Genomic DNA, 26,991 nt, shown 5'->3' with positions numbered 1-26,991 from the left:
ATAAAAATCCTAACCTAACCCAACCCAAACTAACCTAACCTAACCCGGCCCAAACTAACCAAACCTAACCTAACCTAACCGCGACTATGATTTATTTATTAATATCTTAAAAAAAAAACACGTGAAGGCATGAAAGGTCACAAGAGCCCACTCATTGTCTGATAGTGACAACTTCCGCTGGTTGTTGGAACCACTATGATGACTACACGTCTTCCGGCGGTAATCAGTCTTGCTTATACTCCCGGAAGATGACTACGGATGTGCTGCCACAAACACACCAAAGGCTGAAGGATGACAAACAAGACTTTTTTTGTACTAATGATTATGTCTCTTGTAAGAAATTCCCAAGTTGTACAGAACTTCCATTGCACCGTACATATTTGCTTCAGGAATTTCAAAGATGGTGAAATCTGATTAGTCTTCGTCTCCTGCTGGAGCGCATGCAACGCCTACCTGCGCCCTGTAATGAGCGTAACCACCAATGAGTCCTTAGCAATTATGCAACACTAAGATCAGGACTTGCCAGGTATCTAGGACTATCTTTCGAAATACAGAAGCAGGATAGGGTGTCACCAGGTGAGACATTATGTGAAGATGCATGAAACTCAGCTAAGATTACATCACCAATATAGAATATAAATCAAACGGTTGTGACGGTATGCCCGCACCTCAGGTTGCCATGCTTGAGGCTGCCACACACCCAAGGATATTGCTCATTAATATAAACGACAAGAAGGACAACAACCTCAATTTGATACGAATCTCCAAAGTAATAAAGTGAACAGTACACAAGATCTCAAAATCTACTGATGAGCTTCCGGTAGTAATAAGTGATAAGAAGAGAAGCAACAAGTGGTAACTGGTGAGGGGTCGGTAGGGTGGAGGCAGAGAGGCGCCCCGGGCAGGAACAGGTTGTGGGCACACACTCACACGTGGCGCGGCTCACCATCATCTCGGAGGTGCTCAACACTCACTCACCTGATCACACTCATACCGTTGCTGAAGATGACCAGTCGACTTATTATTGGTAAGTAGAGTTCTTAACTTGTCATGGGAGATAAATTAACATATTCCTGCGTGTCGTTTATGCTGTTATTCACTGATGTTCCAGATATGATAAAAGATGGAATTAGTTGAAAGGAATTTAGATGTTAACAGAAATTGTGACCTATTCCCTAACTCGTTCAGTGACTGTGGTACCCGATTTCTTACACTGTTGTGCTATATTACTTTTACAACTTGGAAATTAGTGATGGAGAGAATAAGAACTGAATTCTCGGTCTCTTATCATCATGTTTGCCGTCTGTTATGTAAACACCATAAAGTAAATAATAAACTAAGGCAATATTGTCTCTTTGTTGAAGTCGCTGTTAATATGTGTGAAATTATGTACGTGAGGAAATAATGTGGGATCAGAAATAGCTCGTCTGTGTTATGTGTTTGAAAAGATTTCGTAGTAAAATGAAATCTTACCAGAAACTACGTGTGATACGTGTTGTAGGAAGGGTGTCGTGTTCATAGTGTCCCCCCTCCCCACTCCCCTTCAAAAAGAGAGATAAAATAATGGAAATAAACCAAGTCGATGGATTCTAGCTGTAATAATGTCAGCAACAGCGTGTTTTCCACCCTGATAATGTAAACAAGATTTGCTCAATTAATTACGATAATTTTAGTATAATATAGCAGACCAAATGTCGAACAGTAATGTGTTTGGAAGAGATAATGACATAAAAGGTAAAAATTTCAAGTGGATTGTTGTAAGGCCGAGAATTTACTACCCACAAATATTTTTATTTTGATGATTATTCGGATTACTTGAAGATTATGCCCCCCATTTATTTCACCTGATGAATACATTCGTTAATGCTTCCTGGCGGTAACATCAGGCTAGGTTAGCGTTAGGGTGTTTTAATCGCGTGAGATAAACGGGGGTGCCTTTACGTTATCTGATTATTGTACTTGAATCTTATACACGCGGCTGAGCTCGCCAAAAAATAACAGATTCTATTTTTCATTATAAAGTAAAACGTCAACTTGTTATCAGTCAGTTTTGGGTATTTTATATTAGAAATTATTGATATATAACTGGAATCAATGAAGCCGAAAGTCATATATTTTAGAATAGGATTTTGTAGTTTTGTCACAGATGACCATATATATAGCTCAGTGTAACGACACAGACACACGAGACATGTTGTTGATAGCGACCTGCAGGGTTGACTGAAGTGAAACACTAATACAGCACTTAATAGAACAGAATAGTATCCCAAGTGTAGTAAAGAAAATATAGATATATCTTTTTTCTCGTGATTTAACGTTTAGTAAAACAGTCAAAATTAGTGTAAGGAAAGGATATATTGCAGTTTTCCCTGTGCATGTTGACCAGAGTACAGCTCTTATGATGGCCAGGTTCGTGATGACCAAATCAGTGAAAAGAAAAGCTTTTTCCGTGCATTGTGTAGTTGTGATGACTGTATGCATCAGACAGCCATCTTGGTGTGGTTGTTGTAGGCCTAGCAGAGGCAACAATGGCGTGGCGTGGTATATGGCCCGGTACACGCCCCACCGTGCTCCACAACACACCAGTAACCCGACACCCTGCCAGTTATCAGCTTTCATTAGCGGGACATAACTGCGTTCACTGCCTCGGGGGATATGCGTTCAGTGTTCCTGCCGTGTCGGTTATCCAGGAGAATGTGTGTGCTGGATGCTCCTGTTCAGTTCACAAAAAGGAGGATGAATCTTGTGTGTGCGTTTTGGTAATGTTGGTGCACGGAGTAATTGCGTTATGTTTGGTTCACTATGGATTACTATTGTCTACTTCCACGTGCTTCCTTATATGCCCTAACATCAATGTACATCCCTATTGAAGTATCCGGAGAATAGATATTGTTCCAGAAGGATTAGATGAAGCAAACAACTTTAGCTGTCATTTCTACTAGGAAAAACTAATTCCAACGGCTAACTTTAAATAACCACCAGTGTATCATGTATCACGAGCATGATATTAAAAGGATATGTTCGTAGGAGTAAAGAAGGCTATAATTAACACATGTACCGGTAACAATAATTATCATCTTAGTTCCGGTTTACATAAATAAATTCTTGATGCGTTCGTAACATTATGTAGTACTGAAACTCAAGGTAGAGAGCACTGCCTTGTGGTGGCGGGAGAGAGAGAGGGAGAGTGTGTGTGTGTGTGTGTGTGTGTGTGTGTGTGTGTGTGTGTGTGTGTACAGAAGAAGGGGAAGAGGGAGATGATTGTACTTCAGGTGGGGGTGACCATTGGAGTGGAAAAATTAGTAAACAATGAGGGAGGTGATGTGAGGCAGTGTTATAGCGAGGGAGGGAGAAGGGGAGGGAAGTGTGAGGGAATGTGGGGAAACTATCGTAGAATTGACGATTTGTGACCCTTGTGGCTAAAATCCTGCGTAAACTACAGTCCCCCACAATAAAAGTGTATAGGCTTAATGTTCAATAATGATACCAAAATACACTTAATCGTCTCGCTAGCAAGGTAATATTAGTTGTGTCTTCCATCTGGATGTGTAGAGACGACTATGTGGCTACGTGTCAAGGGTTAGTGGTGACGTGACTGTGTGTGGTAGTGAGTGACCCCTATAAGCGTGTGTGTGTGGGGGGGGGGGGTGGGGTGAGCCGTGAGTGTGACCAACAGTTATGTGTGTGGAGTGTAGTGATACTGATCCGTCACCTGACACCTCCCACGGACACACACTGGGGTAGTAGGGGTACCTGCCACACTTATCTCATGGGGGGCACTAGTGGAGGTTACGGGGTGGGAGAGAGAGAGAGAGAGAGAGAGAGAGAGGAGAGAGGAGAGAGAGAGAGAGAGCTTCAAATACTCTACAGAAAAACTATACAATATGCAGTGTATAAGTAGATGAGATGGGAGAAATAAGAGACACGTTAGTTCATTTCAGGTTCAAGAGTTCTTCCTCCCCTTCCCTTCCTTTTCTTCCCCCCCCCCACCATCTCCTCATTCTCTTTCCCTTCCACCTCTTCCCTCCCTTCCCCTCCCACCTCACCTCCCTTACCCATCTCTTCACCCTGTACCCAGATTGATTGGTAGATGCCGTTGATTGATTAAATGGTTGAGTGATTGATTTTATTGAAAACAGATGAGGTGGTCGGAGGGTTGACGTCGGGTCGTCCGTATCGTATAGGACCGTCGCGTCGTATAGCACACTAGTCTAAAGATAATGTTCATCAATACACCCAGTGAACTACAGCTGTACGTCACTAACTTAACGTAATGTATCCTAACCTATCCTATCTCAGGCATAATATCCCCATGTAGAAATGCGATCAGGCAATGATTACTTGGCTGCAGGGACGCACACACGCACACACACATACACCATAAGCTTTCAGAGTCTAAATTGAGCTGTTCATTTGACTCTTAAACGATAACTATTGTGTAGCTAATCAAAAGTTTCATCTACATAAACTATCATCCAAATTTTCTTTGCATGACTTTCATCGTTAACGTTCTGCCATCAGTCATTATCACGTATCGGTCGTCACCATATGTGTACTGTACTTAGTTGACGTTGTTACGCGGTATAAACACAGTGGTACGCGGTATAAACACAGTGGTATGCGGCATAAACACAGTGGTACGCGGCATAAACACAGTGGTACGCGGTATAAACACAGTGGTATGCGGTATGTACTCAGTGGTACGCGGTATAAAGTCAGTAGTATGCAGTAAAGACACAGTGGTACGCTGCATTAACTGAGTGGTACGTGATATAAACATAGTGGTACGCGGCGATCTAGACATAATGTTGACATAGTCTCTGTGTTGCCTCCTTGAGGTCATCCAGGTAAACGCCAGGTCGAGAAGATGATTGGTCAGCAAGCGAGAGCTGTGTTTATCAACAGGTGTGCGACTCTTCCACCAACCCAAACACACCTGAGGCGCACGACCCATGGAAGATGCTGTTGGTTCCTTGATTGACTGATACCTCGTCAACCTGACTCATGTATTGCCAGCTTGCTTTATACGTCTTCACTTTGATTAACATTCATGAATTTATGCGCGTCCAGTTGATGCAGCGAGCTTGAAATTATGGACAGAGTAATATTAATAACCCTTTAACTATTGTGGTCACGTCTGGCGTCCACTGACCTATTAGGAAGGCATGAACCCAAATGTCACCTGAAGAGTTGTTCAGTCCTGCTAGTCTTCTGCACTTTGGTAACTAGTTAATTATTTGCTCGAGGCGCCATTATCTGAGATGAGTATGTGTGTGTGTAGAACACTTGAGTTACGGTGCAGCAGTGTGTGTGGTGGTCCTTGTAGCCTGATGTTAGGTTGCCTCTGCATAACCCATCGTAATATGTACTCACAAATTTGTATCAAATATAACACATACAAATAGATGAATGGTATGCTAAATATTCTAAGTAAACTTCCTATTAGCTAACTAGCGACATTTGTGTGGATATTCGTGAGAGAGAGGAAGAAAGTGTGTGTGTATGTGTATATGTGTGTGTTTTTGTGTGTACGTGCCGGCACTTGAGTGACACCATGACTGCTTCACACAGCCGGAACTCTCCTGGTGTTACAACGCGACACAACTCAGTACTGTACTTGTGTTTATTTAACCACAGACTCACTCTGTAATCATATTCAGCGATGTTCTGCCCCTCTTCAGTCGACTGAACTAAGAATAATGAGATATTTGTCTCTGTACCTGTGGTGGATTTCAAAGCTTGAGACAGTATTTTCGAAATCTTTATGTTGACAACCATGAGAAATGAATCAGCAAGGTGTAAAAAAAAATATATATATATATACCCTGTATATATATATATATATATATATATATATATATATATATATATATATATATATATATATATATATATATATATATATATATATATATATATATATAAAGATAGATTGACTGGTCTCCACAGAGCACGGACACGAACACTAGATCATGACGAGGAAAATTGCTCAACCAATCATGGTCAACAATTATGTATGAGCCTCAACTACTCATGACGGCGCTTTAATCAGTTAAGTGTCAAGTCAACGCTTCAATATGAAGATATTTCGTTCATTAGTTTGAGAATGTAAACTTGATAAATGTAAGACACTCTCATACACAAAGCATTCTTTCTATTACGGTGGCTAGTGACGGTGACGGGCCATAGGGACAAAGGTGACGGTCGCTGGGGAGTATCTTGCCACCCTGAGTCAGTCCCTGGCTCCCAGCACATGACTAAACGCAAATTGATGTCACCAGCAATTTCCGGCCAAGTTATGTACTGGGGCTGTTGTCATGTGAGGGTGATTTGTCAGTATAGGTGTGTGTGTGTGTAGCCAACCTAGTTCCTGCCTTTTCTGACCTCACTGATGATATTTTTTCATGCGTTGAGGGATATTTTTCCCCGGCACAGATTATTAATACTGTACATTAATTACCCTTTATTACACGGTAAAAAAACAAATTTTTTTATGGTGTCTCAGGTTCTATCCCGGGGCAACCTTATTCCACTCAGCTGTAAGTGGGTACCTAAATTAACAATTGGGGAAGTGAAGGCAGTTGAATACAGTGTTTCTTTGTGTACCGAAGATTTAGTAAGATGGAGAGAGGTGGCAAGAGATAGATTAACAGATAGACATTATGTTACACACTTATAGAGTGAGAGGAATTTGTGCATGTAAATGTATGTGTTAAGACGGTAGATAAAGCCCCATGTTGTTTACTGTACCAGATTCTCTATGTACTGTATGACAATATTTTACTTATAATTAGTGATGAAATAAACGTCTAGTTTAGGTAAAGTCTCAGTTCACTTTTGACGCCATTCCTTACTGTCAACTCTGTGTTGTAGCTGACGTGAGCCAATTAGATGTTCTCTTACATTTTTAATTAAGGAAAAATATTCTAATCAATCTTTGGCACCCTGGTCAGAACCTCGTTAACACAAAACACTATCACACAAATACCTGGCACTGTTTTAAGCCCGGCACTCCACTGCCTCTTCGTGCAGGTTTAAGAGGATCGGAACTGCTTCTTACAGAGTTCAGTTCCCCTCCGCATCTCACAAGTGCCGAAGAGACAGGATCCAGATCCCATCTCTCCTTCGATCTTGTTTGTATGCCTTGAGTCCAAGTGTTTATACTTGCAGTCAAGTCTCGCTGAAAATAATATAATTTGTCTTCCTAATAAGAAATCTTACCTTCATAATGATTGAAAAATATGTTTAGATTCATTGACTGTGTTGAGTGTTTCAGTAATACGAGTATTATTGATGGGATAAATTACTGCGAACATTCTCACAGTGGCAATGTTCGCACCGAGCACTTGTAGTTGTAGATGATGCGGGATATCACTTGCGGAACCAGGCCGCCTTGTCCTAACCCGTCGAGGGTAACGTTATTTACTCAAGAGCGAGATAATACTCACACACTTTCATAGCCGTTTGACCTTTAGCGCCTCTAGAACCTTGCGCCAGTTTCTCGTACCGTCTGAAGGTCTTACACACCCATTTTTTTTATAGATTCAACCACAACACTTGACCTCAGGTTACATTATTCCTATCTGAACGCGGTTTTCACCGCTATGTTGTACACAAGAATTACTGTATTGTATGATGAGTGAAAAAGAGTGAAGTAATTCTCACGTGCGTCAGTAGCGTGTGCAGTGAGCTTTACTGGAGCTGTTGTGTTGAAGGTTTGGTGAATACAGCTGCTTAATAATAATATTAATGATAAAATAACAATGGTAAAACATTATATCGTTTGTTCTTGAACACAGAGAAAGAGTCTACCAAGTCACACATACGTTCAGTGGTGTGTAATATCCGACCATATTTTTAATTTTGAAGGCTATCGTATTATTTCAGAGCTTCAGTTTGGGTTTTTTTTTCAGTAGTATGGAGAATCTCACTGGTATTTTACCTTTGTTGCTGGGGAAGGGTCCAACTTATCCTGATGTCTTCAAATTTTTAATTGTTTCAGTGGTGGGGGGAACTTGAATTTTTCATTCATATGGAATGTTTGTTTTTTTTACTTTGTAAACATGTACATAGATCAGCGCCTTCTAAAACTTTTTGTTGAAATTTGAGCGCGTAATCCAATAAAAAATATCTGATGTCTCGCACTCTTTAGTACAATTAGTAGACTTCTCCCCGAACCACTTTACTGTCAGTATTTTATTTGGCTAACGCTAGACGATTTTATTCAGCACATTACTTGGTTGTAATGATTCTAATTGGATGGTTTTCTTCGGGACTGTGTCTATCAGTTTATCTTCCCAGCTGGACGTTGAGGTCTCGTGATGTTCCTGTGGTCGTCAGTGGTGCGAGGAGCTTTAGGGTAATTTACAATCGTGCTTTTCTTTCGTAAGTTAAATAGTGTGGTACGCCCGTGATGCCTTCAGTGATGTGAGGCACCACAGTCACCACAGGCTTCACGTCGAGTCACGTGGAGCTTCACAATAACAAACAATATTTGGCACTTGTTTGATCAACCTCTGGTACCGCCTGTCTGGCAATGTGCTGGCTATGAATTCCTGCGTCCGGCGTCGTAAAAACATTCATTGAGGTGCTACCGTAATGTGAAGTGAAAATACACCAAACTACAGATTGATGGTAGCTGAAATGACTATAAAGTTCATACTAAAACTCACATCACATTTAATGTCTTCTGTTACTGGGGGAAGAATTGTGAACATTGATGTCACTGAGAACCTGTGGCCACGACCCGGTGTCCTCAGGGCTTCCTGTGTTAAGTTTTACTTTTGCTGAAAATGGAACTGAACAGACAGGCCTTATGCCATCATTCAGAACAAATATAGTAATTGATTGATTAATTAAGAGAAGTGAATCTATCGGGCTCACTTTAATTCCCACATAAAGAACGCTGCCAAATGGCGTCAATACTGCGCTAAGTCTGTATCTTTGTGTCGTGGTTTAAATGAGCCATTTTGATACCTCGCATCTTTACTTGCAGGAATTTTAACTTACCAGATTTTGAGGATCATTGTGAAGGGTGACCAAGGAGGTGTAGCTGTCATAGGTTTGTTTTCTTCACTCCTGGTGTACCGTGATCTAACCCCTTATGTAACTGTAATGTGAGTAAAAAGAATAATAAGAACAACAATAATAATAATGATAATAATAACAAATAATAACAAAAATAATAATAAAAGGAAATTATCGTAAATCGTCTCGACCGTCAGACCTCTTGACCTCTAGCCGTTACGCATCACCACTTGCTAGTTACTGTTTCTGAAGAACTCTCTAGTAGTTACCGATACTTCTCTATCACACCTGTTTGTTATTTTTATTTTTACTACTATTAAATCATGGTACATCAGGGGTTAGATCACGGTACACAAGGGGTTAAGTTTACCCCTACCGATGAGGTGATAAACACATAGGGGTGCTTCAATCCATAAGGGGATGATGGCACTTAAATTGGTATTCAATCAAGGAATATCTAATATTCCTTGGTTCCAACTGTAAATGTATGGGATATCTATTTCCAGTTAAGAGAGAGACGGGGATTAACATATCAATTTGAAGGACAAACTCGCCAGGATCAATAGGAGGATGGCAAGCCACCGACTTCCTTCTCCTATCAAGCAAGAAAGTTAAAAGTCTTGGAGGATCCAGGTGGTGGTAGTGGTCAAAGACGTACAGTATAAAGTCTTTGGTTGTTGTGGCGGTGCTGGTAGAGAGTCGTGTGTCCGTCCAGGGACAGAGGGCAGGAGTGTCGCGTTTCTGGTTGCCAGCTACTCGTATTTCCTGGTGTTTTCCGGCTGTGTCCTGTATTGGTAAACACTGTGGACGAGTTCTGATGTATCTTGTGTTGTCGTAGCTTGACTGGCTATTCCAATTAAACCTTTTGGTACCGACATCTACCTCTCGGATGACTCTTGTGTCTGTGTCGCGTGTGTTGCTTTAGTTACTACTATCGACGTGTGAGTCTTTTGTTGATAATTACTCTGTCGTCTCTGTCTGCAGGTCTGTATAAATGTCTCAATAATTTTATATTTGTTACGTAGCTGATATTTTGCCGTGACCGGCTAAATTCCTACTAACTCTATTTTACCGTGAGTGTGCTCTGATTGCCTAAGTACTTCCTGTTTTATATGAAGGGGGTGGGGGGAGGGTGTCCGGCCCCCGGCTAGGAAGTTAGGTAAGGTTAGGTTTCTTTGGATGGCTAGGTCAGGTTCTATTAGGTTCTATTAAATGAACAAAATCGAACAACTCCTTCTGGTTAAGTATGTTTACAGCTACACAACGATCAATTCACGGCGAAGTAAATGCCAAGTGCCACCAGTCACGATCACGTATCGTTCTCGCGTTATTCGCCCGGTAATGGACGACTGGGCAATCAGAGCGCATTCGCGGTTAAATGGCGTTAGTAGGAACTTAACCGGTCACGGGAAAATACCCACTGCCCAATATTCTCTTCAAATGAAGCCATGACCTATACTGGAGTCCCATAGAGATTCATTAATCTGTAGCGGTTTGTATGTTCATCCACATTAGTACGTGAGTCATTGGATGAGTTAAGAGTCATGTAGCTAATACTAGTGATGGGTGACTGTTCATGCGGGTGTTATTGATGGATAGAACTAAGGGTAGGAGGGCCAGGGTTAGGCAGGGACAGGGATAGGTGAAGGAAGTTATAAGCTGTGGTCTCCGGGGAAAACAAAGCAAGGACAGATTGATAAAGACAGTCCCTAAAACGTTTTTACTGGAGGGCTACCGTCGCCAACCCTCAGAGCCACCAACACAGACTAGTTACCTCCCTCCATTATTCGTGTAGTAGCTTAATGTATTGCAAGAAATAGGGAATGTGTCATAAGGATATGTGAGAAATGAGAGAAAATTTTAGAATTCAGAAGAAAGCTGTGTGAAGTGGATACAGGCAAAGGTTAAAGAAGATAGTGAAGACGGGGAATGCCAGGATAAAGGGTGGGTACATTTTTCTTATGGTCCACAATCGCTTTGATAAGTAAAAAACACAATGTTCTTCCGATAGTTTGGACCATTCTGAGACATTTTTCTTCTCTGACGTTTCCCTTGCATATAACCTAAAAATTACCTAATCTAGCCGGGGGCTCCGCCCCCTAGATCCTTCCGGCATATAAAGTCATTTGCGAGGGAAACGTCGTAGAAGAAAAATGTCTTAGAATTGTCTAAACCGTCGGAACAACGTGTGTTTTTGTAATTATCAAAACGATTATGGACCGTAAGGAAAATAATACCGAAGGATGTTTACTACCAGGGTGACATATGGTCACCACTGTCTCTAGCATACAAGTATTTGGTAACACCAACTCAGCCGAGCGCGTTACAACAATTTTTACACATTTCGATTAATCGTAATTTAGTGGCGGGGAAATTGCTTGTATAATACTGCGACCATTTTTTTTCATTCGTATAAGAAAATTTTTAACTAACAAAATTTGGACAAAAGTACTGGTAAACTTTATGGCTTTATGTATCGGTCATTGAATATATCTGACTAGAGTTTGAAATGAATCACTTGTTTGAAATAATTCTGAAAAAAACATATCATGTAAGTGGATGTCACAGCAAGAGTACACAGTTATTGACAAGCAAAAGTCCTGTAGTTTTATGGAGACAAAGTTATAAAAACTTAGGAACAAAAACATTATTAATTTACATCAAAAGCAAAATAAGGTTTATCTCTTGGAACATTCAAAGCCTCGAAGGTACTGAAGGTTTTGTAAGTGTTTTGTTGACGGTGAGTAGGTGAAGTCTGGCTAAAACGAGGCGGCGACTCAACGTATACTCTACGACACACACACACACACACGGCATCACACGTACACACACACGTATACTCACACGTACACACACACATATTCTCACACGTACACAACACACATGCGAGAAAGAGAAGATAAATTTGACTGACCACCAGTTGTGACGGAAGACGTGGCGCCAAGACCTAAAAGGATATAACAATGTCCTGGGTGGCTCAACTCCAGCAGGTGATGTGTGTGTGTGTGGGCATAGGGGTCACGTTACTCCCCTGGATCCTGGTGCCCGCCTGGTGGTGACACAACCTGGGAAGGGGGATTGACATTTCCTGGTGTGAGGGTCCTGGTTGTGAAGGTCTTGGTTGTGAAGGTCTTGGTGTGAGAGGTCTGAGTGAGGGTCCAGTTATGAGGGTCTTGGTGTGAGGGTCCTGGTTGTGAAGGTCTTGGTTGTGAAGGTCTTGGTGTGAGGGTCTTGGTGTGAGGGTCCAGGTTATGAGGCCTGAGGGTCCTGGTGTGTGGGAGTGGTTGGGTCTTGGTGAGGGTCCTGGGTGGGGGTGTTGGTGTGAGGGTCTTGGTGTGAGGGTCCAGGTTATGAGGGTCTTGGTGTGAGGGTCCTGGTGTGAGGGTTAGAGGGTCCTGGGTGGGGGTGTTGGTGGAGGGTCCTGGTGTGAGGGTCCTAGTATGAGGGTCCTGTGAGGGTCCTAGTATGAGGGTCCTGAGGGGTCCTGATGTGAGAGGGTTTTGATGTGAAAGTCCTAATGTGAGAGGGTCTTGGTATGAGGGTCCTGGTATTAGGATCCTGGTATTAGGGTCCTGGTGTGAGGGGCGGTGTTGTGTATTAAAACTGTACCACAGACAACACTAACAGTATATAAGTACATATACTGTACTGTACTGTATATCCTTCTTGTCTCGTAAAACAAAATTTGATGCTTATTTTTTTATTACTCGTGTTAGTGTTCATTTTGATGGTGGGTAGTTTAAAAAAGTAATATATAAGCACGTGAAAAAGTATTATTTAGTCTAATATACACCTGTACCTGGAGTTGATAGCTGTCCCACTAGAGATCATAGCTTAATTTAATGAAGCTATCAGTACATGCAACTATTAGAGTTAACTTCGGAGTGAGATTTGTGAACTTGTGGAATAACCTGACAGAGATTGTTGTGACACTGGCACACGTTTAGAGACATTCCAGAGTTAGTACACGCCCAGTACTTGCCAATAGAGCGTATCAGTGACCTAACCGACCACCCGATATGCTGCTACGCTGACAAGTGACGAAAAAGTAATGTGATACAAATGGTAATATATGGCTACTTGTCATTGTCATCTGCGCGAATTACGAAGTACAGTACTGGAGTTGATTACACAGGCTGCCTATTCTGAGTTATGGCCTGTCCGTAAAATTCACTGATCCAATAATATTTCCAACACAGTATCTCAGCGCCTAGCTCAATGTACTAAACGTCTCTAGGATCTGTTACTGATGCTGAAATGGTAACCAAAACTTCTGTTCACATTTGTGGTCGAATTATGACTGACAACAGAGAAAAGGTATGATGGTTTACCTTTTGGGCGTTACTGGATATTCAGCATATAATACATTTAAACAGGCAAGGATTGAATGAATATTACGCGTAATAGTAGACAGAGTATGATGAAGTTACTCCTAAATGACGTTGACGTGGTGTTAAAGAAAATAGTTATCTTTTTCGGGATAAACTGCAGGAAATTTCATATGAAAAAAAAAATCCCTACAACATAATATTACATTTTGTCAAATAATATCTGTGTCAAGTGTTGAGTAATATATCATTAGCTTATCATTAATTACAGTGGTTTGCGCTTTATGCATTAGGATACACAACTTAAGCTTTTAGCTTTATCGCCCATCTTCCACAGGTTCAGACAGGGTGAAACTACTGTATGGACAGGTTTCTTTACGCTATTTTCCTCTGTCTATCCAGCAGTAATTGGGATTTGCAGATCGTGTTCCAGGATAATGGTTAGCCAGTGCAGTTAGTAAGTCGTCCTGGTCTTGTTGGATAATTCTTTGACACGGGCTCATACAGGTCGTGTTTGTGATTATGTCTGTTAGTGTTTATGCAACACTCAGTATCTTAAGAGTTTTAGATAAGTTGATTTTTGGTTTATGTTTATTACTTGTTCTTCTCGTCTGTTCACAGTCAGTTTGTTGCTGCTGGAGTCCCTCACTCAGGCTCAGATACATGGAGGCACTACAGTAGATGGTGAGGCCCTCGCAGCTGATGTTACTACTCCAGGACCAGGCTCAGACTCTTCCCCGGGGCCTGGCTTAGACACTACTCCGGGGTCTGGCTTAGACACTACTCCGGGGTCTGGCTTAGACACTACCCCGGGGTCTGGCTTAGACACTGCCTCGGGGCCTGGCTCAGACCCTGCCCCGGGGCCTGTCTCGGAACATTCCATTGCCGTCACTTCTATGCCTAATAGTGAGGGGAATGAGACTATGACTACAAGTGAAATATCCACAGTTACCACAACAGAACGGTCACGAGATACATCTGATACTTCACTAGCGTCAGAGGCTGCCACAGTGACCCCTGCTATTGACACCGATGACAGGCAACTAGACGCCACTACCACACAGGAGACCGTGCTGCTAAACGTGGGCTCAGAGATTGATACAAATGACATATCATCCCCATCACCACATTCTTCGACTATTGAGCCAGCTGTCGGTGATGAAGAAGTCGAACGAGAACCTTCCTTCGCTGTTGTTTCAACGCCTTCCTCATCCTTAAACACCATAAACCAGGAAGCCAACACTTTACCACTCGATGAGGAACATTCAACTGAAGCCTCATTACCAGACTCTTCTCCTGAACCTGTTCCAGATGAAGACATGACCTCACTGAACGCAAGTGAGTTTTGTAAGTTCCTCAGAGGTCCCACCCCTCATCGCCACTACCTCCACCCTGCCACAGACTACCCCGGAGGAAGGTGGGCATCCAGAACTCCATATAAGCTCGAGCACAGCAGCACCTATGAACTCGACAGTGACACCAAGTGATGCCTCAACCACAGAGACAGAAATTCACACAATATCAACTTTGCCACACTCCACGTCGACTGAACCCAGCCCATCTTCGTCAGGACCTGTCAGTACTACAGTTACTGCTGACAGTTCTGGTGGTTGTTTTGGTGAAGCAGAAGTAAGTATAAATGTATCTATGTTTAGTTTCCATCAGATGTGCATTACATAATTGTTATCAGATATAGATATAATACTTTTGGGAATTAAATTGGACTTTGACTTTAGACTAAGTACTGTATTTGTATGATTTAACCACAACGCGAATTTGTAATTTGCATATCAAATACATAATAAAATATAAAACTTATTTCGATATAATAGTCTATGTTGGATCGTCATTAGTTGTAAGTAGAAAGTGAGGCTACAAGAATATTCACACCCATACACAGAGAGACAGTTCAGCTGTAGTTTAGGACGGAGGAAACGAGGAACACCGTAGTTAAGTTGGCTTAGTGATGCGAGACACAAAGTCGCCATCAAATGTTTTGTATTTACTTCTACTCCGACTAAAAGATTTTGTCTCAATGATAATTAATTCCAATATCCTATGCATCATAAGAATCACTCTTTTTTCTGTACAACATATTGCTTCCCTTGTAATCTTGGCATGGATGACAGTAAGTAAACTGAACAGGGAAAGTTTGCAACACCTCATATCAACTGATCTTGAAAATTATTTTGCAAATTACCGTCAACCTGATTGAAGGTACAGAACATCACAAAACAGTTTACTTACCTGTGACCTTAATAAACCTAGGGGTCTGTGGCCTCCGGGTCAGGTTGTACTCGGTGGATCCTTTATTGAGTTTCTGAATATTCCTGTTAGTCTCTCTCCTGACCATGGAACAAGCTGAGGAATGAAACTGTACTGTTGAAATAAAAGAATCCGACTTTTAAAGAAGCTTGATTGACATAACGTAGTGTACCTGTTTAAATTGTGTGTTTAATTAATTTATAAGATACAAGAATTTTATATATTGTCGCTTGGGGTGTTGATTTAAATAATTTATTTCTAATGATTGAGGAATAACTCGATTGTAGTAAATGTTGTTGTACATTCTAAATGGTCACAATAAATTTTCACACGTTTTCACAAATTATCAACGTTGGTCATCTTCCATGAGTACTAAATATTTTCCTCTTTATAGGTGCCTCGGCATCTTTAAAACCACCTTATTTATGTTTGTTATATGTCGTCAACATTCCCTTCTCCAACATTTCCTTCTCCAACATTTCCTTCTCCAACATTCCCTTCCATAGTTTCTCACTAAGAATACCACCACCACTTTCCTTCCTTTCTTCCCTCTTACATCACCGTGTTCTCATTTACCCCTTGTGTGCTACAGGTGAACACGGTGCTAGTGGTGGCTGTGGTGGTGGCAGTCAACGTGCTCTCCGTGGTGGTAACAGCTGTGTGTGTCCACCGCATCGTGTCCCGTCGGCTCTCATGGGACCCCCCGCCTGTACACTACAACCGTTCAGTATGAGTATTACCAGTTTTTTCTGAAGTATTACCTAAATCTTGAGGTACTTTCTAAGCTTTGAAGTACTGTCTTAAGTCTTGAAGTACTGCCTACCTATGTCTTGAGTACTACCTGTGACTTGAGTACTAACTGTGTCTTGAGTACTACCTGTGTCTTGAGTACTACCTATGTCTTGAGTATTACTTGTGACCTGAGTACTACCTGTGTCTTGAGTACTACCTGTGTCTTGAGTACTACCTGTGTCTTGAGTACTACCTGTGTCTTGAGTACTACCTGTGTCTTGAGGTAGGATTTTAGAAGAGAATCATGAAATAACTGGTGAATGTGAACTGGCAAGGTGAACTGGGCTGTGAAGATGGAGGAATATCAGGTACTGGGAGACACACACACACACACGTTATATGAGAGAACAATGTTGATAGGTATGAATCGTCCAAACGATGAGAGGGTCTGGGGGGGTCTCCTTCCTCTGGGGTGGAGGTTATGGCAACACTGTAGAGTAGATATAAATAATTTATATGAATGTAAAATATTATTATGTATTATTTCAAGGGATTAATCATGTAGAAGATGTTGGTTGTGTTTATATCTGGGCTTTGAATTATTATGCTTGTTCTGTTGTAATAATTTAAATTCTTCATTGAAAGATATTTTAATTATTTGTAGGTTTATGTAATACTGTAATATATTTTCTCCACTATCATAATGGCATGTTTGGGTCCCCGTAATATTTTCATCTTTTGGAAAGCTCACAAGTCTGTCTTATAACTAGGTTTATTTAAATCAACTTTTTGTCTTACTTATTTTTGGAACTTGCAGATCTTATTTCTGAATTATCAATAAATGATGGTCATCTTTCAATAAAATTTGACCACGCTCGCCTCTGTATTCATTAAATGGGATCAGCTGAAGATTAGCCCCAGATTGTTTCATCTTAACGGTAACCTAACCTAACCTAACCTAACCTAACCCCTCTAGGTAGTGTGAGACTGTTTAATCATCAGGTGTAATAAGCTGGGGGTTAATTTTCAGGTGATCCCTTGGCTATAATGTAGAAAGATGTTTCCAAGAAGACAAGTCTTTTTCTTCTCTTGTTACCCAGACTTGCTACTCCATTTTTTTGCAGCAACGTATGAGCTAAGACATACATGTATACTACAGAAGCGAGCTGAGCAGGCTAGGCAGGGCGGTCCCCGCTCAGGACTGGACCTCGCCTCCGACACTGACTGTAAGGCTGGCGAGGGAGAAGGAGCACCTGCCACCAACATCCCCATCATCATCACCAATGAGGATGGCTGGTGTGTCCCCTACAGTGAACAGGACCAGAAGAAGAAAAAGGGAAGTCCTGCCACAGAGGATACTGGTGTGTGAGGTGACAATAACCGCTGTGGACAGACACAGTATTGGGTTAATGATGTTGGTAAATGTTACTCAATGATGCTGGTTTGTGTATGGTGACTAATATTGACGCTTAAGGAAATATACATCAGTGTAAGAACCATTAACTAAGGTATGAGAAAATTACGTTGAAGTAATAGTTCACTGGTGAATAATTGTGTGATAACCATAAGAGTTGTTGTTAAGAGAAGAAGAAATTGGAGAATAATGTGTGTGTGTCTGACAGGATCATAGAAAGTTAAGGATAGGAAAAAGGAACGAGGCAGGTAGAGATGGGGATGTAAACAATTAATACAAGAAAGAGGAAACCAGCATCATCATATTTAGTCTGGGGGTGGGCAGCGTGGCAGGGGATGTCCTCTCTTTTGGGAAGGAAGCCGGCCTTCTATACAAGCTTTTGAGTTTTATCTATTAACATTTAAAGTGTTTTTGTTTTTTTTAACCCTAAGGCTTCGGGTCACGTCATGTGACATGCATCTGTAGAGCTTCAGGTCACGTCATAAAACATTTTGGTCTTTCGCGAGCCAATTTGAATAAAAAGGGTGGGCCTGGCTAGATTATGTTACCAATTAGATATTCACCACTCACACATGAGAGTCTTCCAGTCTCTTCTCAGTAGTTTCTACCCCCAACCCCCAAGGACATGTCTAGTATCGTGATCAATTACTGAAGCAGTAATAATTGTTGTGAATAATGTAAATAGTAATAACAGTAAAACAAATGTCCTGTTCCTCATACTGCCTACACATTAGTGTTGTTTACCCTGTACTGTTGCGTCGCGCACACGCCAACTTTACGAACATTCTCGACTCTTCCTAGCCCCTGTGTTGTTATCCTGTGGTAAAGACATGTATTTATATCCTGTTTTATATCATGCATGGCCAGTTTGTAATACAGTTATATTGCCTCTATTACATTTTATTTCCTACATTTTCAGTGTCCTCCCCTCTTAGCAAATTTAGTGTCCCTGCATTTCATTGTCTCTTCTACATGTTTCAGTGTTTTCATCTTCCCTTGCAACTTAGTGTCCTCTCAGGAAATGTAAATGTTTACATCTTCCTCCCTCTCAGCAGTTAGTGTTATCCCCAGACATTCCAACCTTTACATCACCCCTCCACTAGCCTGTACATCCTATGCTTTTCTCTCATCAATATTTTCAGGCCTTCCCCTTCATTATCCGGGTTTGTATGTTCAGCCTAACAACACCTGGGTAGTGAATATTGTATGGTGTCCTCCATCCCCTCCCTGATATTCATAAGGAGCAGGTTTTCCTCTGCATCAGTTGGACCGTGACCTATGTCTCCTGTAGCAGATATTGTGTCGAGGTAAACCTGAGACACCACAGCTCATAAATATTTTGAGCAAAATTTTTATTTTCACATCAGTGAAGTAGATAAACTATCTGAACCTTCAAACTTCATCACAGTCTTAGGTAAAATTACCAGCCTGTAATGTAATAATTACTGCCAGGTCGATGAGGTTTCCATTTCTTTCACTCAAAATTATAGTATAGACACTTAATTTAGTGTCAGTTGTCATACCAAGTAGTTTATGCAAGTTAGAACTATCTTATTGTAATGTGAAAACAATGAAAATAAGTTTAATGCTGTATCAAAGATATGGGTATCACCTTACTAACCCATCAACTTCACTGTAGGTTAATAGTTTTTAAACCTTCAGATCATTAATGTATATGATAGGAGTTCTTGAGGTGGGTTACTTGGTCGTCAAGATAGAATGATTAATTGTAGACAAAACTCCAAAGATTACACTTACAGGACAAGACAAACATGATGATTGGGACTACTGTTTTAGATCAAGATTAAAAGTTTAGCTAACACTGCTCTCTCAGCCACGTCCCTCCACCAGCAGCCTCCACCCATAGTCTGATGTTGTGTACTGACTCCCTCTTACCCACATCCTTCCATCTGGACATCTGTCTTCCATGATCTTCCCTTCTGATTAACTCATTCCAGGCTCCTTTAGTCACCCCCCCCACCGCTTCCCCTCCTCTCATTGTACCACATGGCTAAACTGTCTCAATCTTGCCTTTCTCATGTTACTGCCTATAAGTCTCACTCCTCTTCTTTCTCTGTTCTCTTAATTCCTCATCCTCTTCGCAGTTCTTTCACATATTCTATTTTTTCCCCTCAGTACTCATATCTTTGCTCTGTGAATCAGGTTCCAGTTGAGTGGTCACTAAATTGGGCTAATCTATCTTTATACATATGGTCGCTTTATTCGTGAAGTATTGTTACCTTTGTTGCATTGTCTTAAATATTCAGATTTTAGATATTAAACAGCTCTTCCTTGACCAATACTCAACCCGTTAACAATCGTCCGAATGAATCTCCTCATTGTTGAGTTACTTTATTCACAGTAATATTCTTGACCTTTGACCCAGAATAGGGAATTTTTTGCTTAATTTTAGATTAATCTTAGTTTTAGGTCTCAGCATTCCAGCCATAAGTTGCCCAGAGAAACACAGCAATAACACTGCAGGAGGTGCTGTTTAGTCCTGCTGTGTTCCTCTCAGAAATTTGAATCAGAATTAAACTTCAGAATCTTTTTTTTTAAATTAGTATTTTTAGAGGGAAATAACTTAAAAACATTAAAATGAGAGTTTATACAGAAATGAATTAATACCGCTTTTGTTAGTTTTGAGTGACGCCTGGCCTGACATACAGTACCTATCTTGAGGCCACAGTTGTGACTTATTTTACTAAAACTGCATTCTGATCTTTACGAAGATAAGTGCAGTAAAACTTCCCTTAGTCGGATTATACTGTAGTGTATGTATATGGATTAAGCCAATCTGACTTTACTAATAGTCCACCTTAGAAATAACCTTTATTAGCGCCTCATAATGTCCAAAATGTTGTCTTAAAACTTATGGAAACCCTAAAGAATGATATGTATATTTTATATTAAAAGAAATAATTACAATTGAACACTCCAGGGCACTTACCTTTTCCCATATGATTGGTGGGTGGGGAGAGGCACTGCACTTTGGCTACTCTGACAAGCTTAACATTAAAGAAGAAATACCCCTTTATGTACATTACTATACTGTACTGTATTACACCCAGTGCCGGATTCAGGAGTGGGCAAAGTGGGCAGCTGCCCAGGGGCCTCCACAATCTGAGGGCCTCCACATATTACAATATGTTCTAATTTCCTCAATATAACTGCATATGGCTTCAAAATTCTCCAAAGAAGTGTTCAAATTTTAAAATTTTCCCGGGGGGCTTATAGCGCCCCAGGACTCTAGCAGATGTTTAGGCTCGCTTCACTCTCCACCCCACCCTCTTGGGTAGTTATAATGAGGGGGTCCTCCACAAGGGGTGCCCATGGGCCTCCACAGATCTAAATCTGGCACTGATTACACCAAGCTTGATTATACCACAGGGTAAACTTAGTTTCACTAAACTTAAATTTAATCACTTTAATATTTGTACTGTACAGTAGTCACTATTTAATCACTGAAATTACTGCTGGATGCCATCACATTATCCGGCAATTCAGGTGTCACGACGGTTGGTGAGAGACTGGTTTTGCACCATGTGGCTGGTTACAACTCGGCATATGCGTCGACAACTCAGACTGAGTCCGACTTAGCCGTATTTCCGACCTTGGGGAGTTTTACTGTATATACCTGTATATTTTTGAGACAAAGTTGTTAAACAAGTGTTATTACCATAGTACTTTTGTAGTTGAAATAAGTGTGACAAGCTTCTTTAATGTTATATGACTGATGATGTCATCCTGCATATAAAGTGAGACACATGATAAAGAGTGTTTGTCAGACACTTGAGGTAATGACCAGGTGACACCTACCTTGTTGAGGACCCACTAGTGATGTCTGTAACAGTACAGTACATGTAACTACTGGTCTCGTCAGTGACATTTATCAGTTGTTTGTTGTAAAAATATAATGTGATAAAAATAAAACATTTCTCAGAGAGTATATAGTATATACAGATGTTTAAATAAAACTTAGTATATTTATTAAATACGATATAATGTAACACAGACGTAACCGGCTGCCCAAGCAGCTAATGAGCCGATCATTGGCAAAGAGGATAAAATGAAGTAACTTTAATACCAATAGGGATAATTATGCAGACATTTGGAAGTCATGTACAAGTTTTTTTTTTACTGTACTGTTTATAATACAGCAGTAAAAGTTAGACACAAATTTGAATGATTTATATTATTAGTTTATCTTTGTAGTAACTATCAGAAACAGTTTATATTTGTGTTAAAATACAAACTAACTTGGTAACTACATATTAATACTAGAAGGCGTCAGTGTAAATAATTTCAGCAATTTATCTCCTGCTTATATTATTTACAAAACAAATTTATTTTTAACGTCTTGTAGTTAATTAGGAGACATGACAACCAGCCCAACAGGTAAAGAGGAATCGTCTTCTTCAGCTGTTAAGGTTAATTTTCCTTGAATATGGGTTTGTTAAAACTTAATGTTCAATAATTATTGTCAAAGATTTACACATGTGATAAAGGTTATAACTGTAATGAAACACTGTAGACATCTTAGAGCTAAAGATACAACCCCCCAACAATAACGTCACTTATACGTGTTAATGTTTCTAACACTTATACTTGGCTGTTGTATTTAAATACTGTACAGTACTGTACTTCATACAGTAAAGATTACTGCATAAGGTCAGTTTAATATGATAACAATAGGGATTGTTTGTAGTGATATAACTCATTTATTCTTGAATATCATTGATGCTTGAATATACTGTACAGTGTGTAAAAATAATTTGTATCTAAAAAATATACAAGACTCATTTCAAAGATTAAACCAATTATATTATTTTTATTATTATAAATATTGTTTTCAAAGTTCACAGGTTGTTTATTATTCTTGTATTTATTATTGAAGCTATAAATGTTTTCCCTTCACATATATTTTGCCATTGTTTGTATCCCTATGACTGATTATTAGTATTGTGCATGTGCCTTTAATTATGACTCAGTTAGCACCTGTACGACTTGAGTGTTAGCACCTGTACGACTTGAGTGTTAGCACCTGTACGACTTGAGTGTTAGCACCTGTACGACTTGAGTGTTAGCACCTGTACGACTTGAGTGTTAGCACCTGTATGACTGAATGCTAGTACAGTACTGTACCTTATTTACCTACCTAATGGCTACCCACTAGAGTTGGCCATGCCTGGGAAGGAGGCCAGTGGCCTGTTTAGGATGCCTCAATTGTTTTTGATAGTTTTGTCAAGGGCTATTTTGAAGCCCAGTTCTGTTCTCGATTCCACAGCTTGGGCTGGTAGACCTATGGAACGGTCTACCACACTGTGTGAAAAAAATATTTCCTTATATTCATTCTGCATGACAACTTGGCGAGCTTGTAGTTATGTCATCTCGTGTTGGTGGTGCGTGGCATAACACAGAAATGTCCAGGGGGCTCACGTTACCCATCCCTTTCAGGATTTTAAACGAGATCTGCCCTATTGTGCCTTGTCTGAAGGGTTGTTATGCTCTATGACTGAGTGCTTTTGATTTTTTTTAATATAATTTTCTCCACTTATCAGCTTACTATCCTTTTGGGCGGTTTATCCAGTACAGGAGGAAACCGGGGACCGGGAAACCTGTGATGTTTGGTAGTGAGGGTCACACCGGATAACACCCTTCACACGTGTGTCCGGGCCGAAGCTCGAATCCTTGACTTATTGGTGTGTTATGCTCGTTACCGCTGTACCACCAACACCCCTTTAGCGTTACTACGTTAGTACCTGTATGACTGAGTGTTAGTACCTGTATGACTGAACATTAATACCTGTATGACTGAGTGTTAGCACCAGTAGACACATGCATTATTCTGTCCATAAATGCTTCGGATTCATGAAACTGAATATCGGGATTCGTGGCTCAGTAGGAAAGGTGACAGGACTTTTGAAGGTGACCGTTATCTATATGACTGGGTGTTCTGTAGGTTCCAGGCAGTGTTCTGTAGGTTCTAACCAGTATTCTGTAGGTCTTAGCTAGTGTTCTGAAGGTTCCAGTCAGTGTTCTGTAGGTTCCAGTCATTGTTCTGTAGGTTCCAGCCAGTGTTTTGTAGGTTCCAGTCAGTGTTCTGTAGGTTGCAGTCAGTGTTCTGTAGGTTCCAGTCATTGTTCTGTAGGTTCCAGCCAGTGTTTTGTAGGTTCCAGCCAGTATTCTGTGGTTCCAGCCAATTTTCTCATACTGTGCTTCCAACCAGTGTTTAGCAGATTCGAGCCAGTTCTGTACGATGGAATGAATGCAGTTGAATGAAGGAGGAGAAAGAATGTTAAGAGAGAGAGAGAGAGAGAGAGAATATGAAGGACGAAGGAAGGTTGCGAGAGAAAACCATGTTCAGGATTATAGCAAAGGATGATAAGGGAAAGGGAAGGCAGGATGAAGGATGTGTGAAGGAAGTGATGAAAGCTGAAAAATGAATATGATATTTTGAAAGATGGTGGCTGATAACTGAAGGATGAAAGATCAGTGGTGGGCACATCTAAACGAAAAGTTAGCTTCGCTAACCGCTAATCTGCTAGCTAAAAAGTTAACTTCGCTAACGCTAAACCGCTAAACAGCTAAAACAATCAGCGGAAGCTAATGTTAACGGCTAACTTTTATTGTATGAATTTAGCTTCTTTTTTTTTGGGGGGGGGGTCTCTAAAACCCTTAAAAACAGACCTAGAGCTGAAATTTTCATATGTTGTCTTGTAGCTTAGACATAGAGCTTTCCAAAAGGTATAGCACGCCAAGATCAGATGATGATCAAGGTGTACACAAATAATTAAATGAACAAATGAAATTAAACATTAGTTTACATTCAAGTTTCAACATACACTTTATAATCTTTATTTACTGCACGAAAAGACAGAAAGTATTAAACGAATCCAAAAACTATAGTACTGTATAGCATAGGTAGCAAATAGCATCATGCCAAGATCAGATGATGATCAACTTATCAAGGTGTACACTACACAATTTCACATATAATTAATTTGCATTCTCATACAACCTTTCGGCCTTACTTTAATGAAAAGTAAGTTTTTAGAAAATTTTGTTTGGCGCTCACCTTGGATGACATCCTGGTTATGAACTTATGCAGTACTTAGCATAACCAAATATATTGACAAAAAAATCCTAATTAAATTAACAAATGAGAAATGAAATTATACATTAGTTTACAATTACATTCTATGATTCTTTCAACATACACTGACAGTCTTTATTTACTGTAAAAAAGGAATGTCACAGGACGGCCTGCATTCTGAAGTGTGGATGTTAACCCTCGTATACGGAGGATGAGGTCCTTATTTTCCCCTGATCCAAATGCGATCCCGTCGAGTGCAGACCTGAAATCGCAGCAGACAAGCAAGGGGCAGAAACCATCTGCTTCTTCCTCAGCGAGAAGGGCAGCAAGGAGGGCTATTAGTTCAGCCTGAGTGAAGGATGCCCCGTCAGAAACTCTGAGAGACAGTTTCATAGGCTCAGGGGCATCAGGACGGGAGATGTAGACACCAGCCCTGGCCCGACCTGTAGCGGGGTCAACAGAACCATCAGTGTAGAGGACGACCCTACCTGGGGACCAGTGGCCGATCCTGGAGAGGTGGTATTTGCAGAGAATAACAGGGTTCACCTGGGATTTCGGGAGCGGTCCGCCGAGGGCAATAACTTCAGGTTGAAAATCCAGCCAGGGAGAAGGAGACGAACCAACAGCAGGGGTTCACTTGGATCTTGGGTTGTATATCGTAACGTGCGTATTTCTCTCCCACAAGTCCAGGGTTCGATTCGCCTCTGGTTTAAATGTATGTCTGACGTAGCACGATTTCCGGTTTTCGCCTGCACCAACATTGGATAAACTAACCACCCAGATGGCTTGTGTCCCGATATCAGGTGTTCTTATATATGGTAAACAAAAATACTCAGCCTTTGGATACGCCCCTAGTAACTACGCCACTAGCAACCACGCCACTAGCAACTACGCGTGTATTATCATTTTATATTTAGCCTTTCATCCAGAGGTTTGCCACTGAGGGAATTAGTATGACTGAACATTCATAAATAGTAAATGAGGAACTCTGAGGTAGTTTATTATTGCACGGGGACGAAGCCATAATGTGGGGTGATATGAAACCTAACCTAACCTCACCCCTGTAAATCAAACCAAGTGTGTCTGTAGTGATGATGAATTGTCTTATAATAACCGGGGATCATTCAGCAGCATCAATCATCATCATCTTAAGGTAGTAGGTAGTAGGCAGCTATCAAACAGGGAGGTACTACCGCCTGGGAAGATATTGGAAGCGTAATGTATTGTCTAATGGTAGACCCTGCTGCTATGATCTGACTTTCTGCCTCATTTACACACATTTGCAAGATCTCAATTGTTTTCTCTTACTATTGACAACACAACATACATATATTGTTCCTCATTGTTATTTTTTTTTTCATTTTGTATTTCTTTGTGGTTCTTTATTATTATTATTATTATTATTATTATTATTATTATTATTATTATTATTATTATTATTATTATTATTATTATTATTATTATTATTATTATTATTGTTATTATTATTGTTATTATTATTGTTATTCTTTTTCTTCTTATTATTATTATAACATTTTCGCCCCCCAGGCCCCGATGTGGGTCAGTGGCCTCTGCCTGGGTGGGCTAATTCCCGTACAAAAAAAAAAAAAAATCACCATTTATATCATCATTCATTATTTATCATCATTCATCATCGTCGTCATCACATAGACGCCACCATTATCGTCATCATTCATTATTTATCATCGTCGTCATCACATATTCGCCATCATCATTCATCATCATCATCATTCATCATCATCATCATCACCACACATTACCACACACACCACACATTACCACCGCTGAGCCCTCTCCCCCGCCCGCCTTGACTACCAGCAGTGTCAGTTGGTACAAATTAGTGGTTATTTCGGTTCGTTTACGCTATTTTGTAGATTTTCTCATAAAAATAAATATATCGTAATATACAAAATAAATATCTTTGTTTGGCATATGCAATAAATTCTGATTATCTACATGACATTACGTGTAATTTATTCAGAATGTATTCATCATGCAGAACCTCTACCTATGGGAATATGTCAACCTGTCGTTTGTATCATGAGTTCTGAGTGGCTGGTCACCACAAAGGAAGCGCTGAATCTGTATCGAGAGTTCTGAGTGGCTGG

The 26,991-nt window shown here is 40.5% G+C and overlaps 2 protein-coding genes across 2 annotated transcripts; both read left to right on the top strand.

Moving 5' to 3' along the window:
* The first annotated feature begins 925 nt into the window (after nucleotides 1-925).
* LOC121876095 (probable GPI-anchored adhesin-like protein PGA18) lies at nucleotides 926-14,796 on the top strand. The gene is made up of 3 exons (XM_042381026.1): nucleotides 926-1,027; nucleotides 13,977-14,689; nucleotides 14,785-14,796. Exons 1-3 carry the CDS (start codon nucleotides 1,006-1,008, stop codon nucleotides 14,794-14,796), a joined length of 747 nt encoding a protein of 248 aa, XP_042236960.1. The 5' UTR covers nucleotides 926-1,005.
* On the top strand, nucleotides 14,550-20,884 carry LOC121877534. The gene is made up of 3 exons (XM_042383319.1): nucleotides 14,550-14,984; nucleotides 16,213-16,347; nucleotides 17,512-20,884. Exons 1-3 carry the CDS (start codon nucleotides 14,817-14,819, stop codon nucleotides 17,719-17,721), a joined length of 513 nt encoding a protein of 170 aa, XP_042239253.1. The 5' UTR covers nucleotides 14,550-14,816; the 3' UTR covers nucleotides 17,722-20,884.
* Nucleotides 20,885-26,991: the final 6,107 nt, after the last annotated feature.

The sequence above is a fragment of the Homarus americanus genome, unplaced genomic scaffold, assembly GCF_018991925.1.
Source record: "Homarus americanus isolate GMGI-L3 unplaced genomic scaffold, GMGI_Hamer_2.0 scaffold33468, whole genome shotgun sequence".
Classification (NCBI taxonomy): domain Eukaryota; kingdom Metazoa; phylum Arthropoda; class Malacostraca; order Decapoda; family Nephropidae; genus Homarus; species Homarus americanus.
Note: the sequence above shows the minus strand (reverse complement) of the source record. Positions and strands in the feature narration are given on the sequence as shown.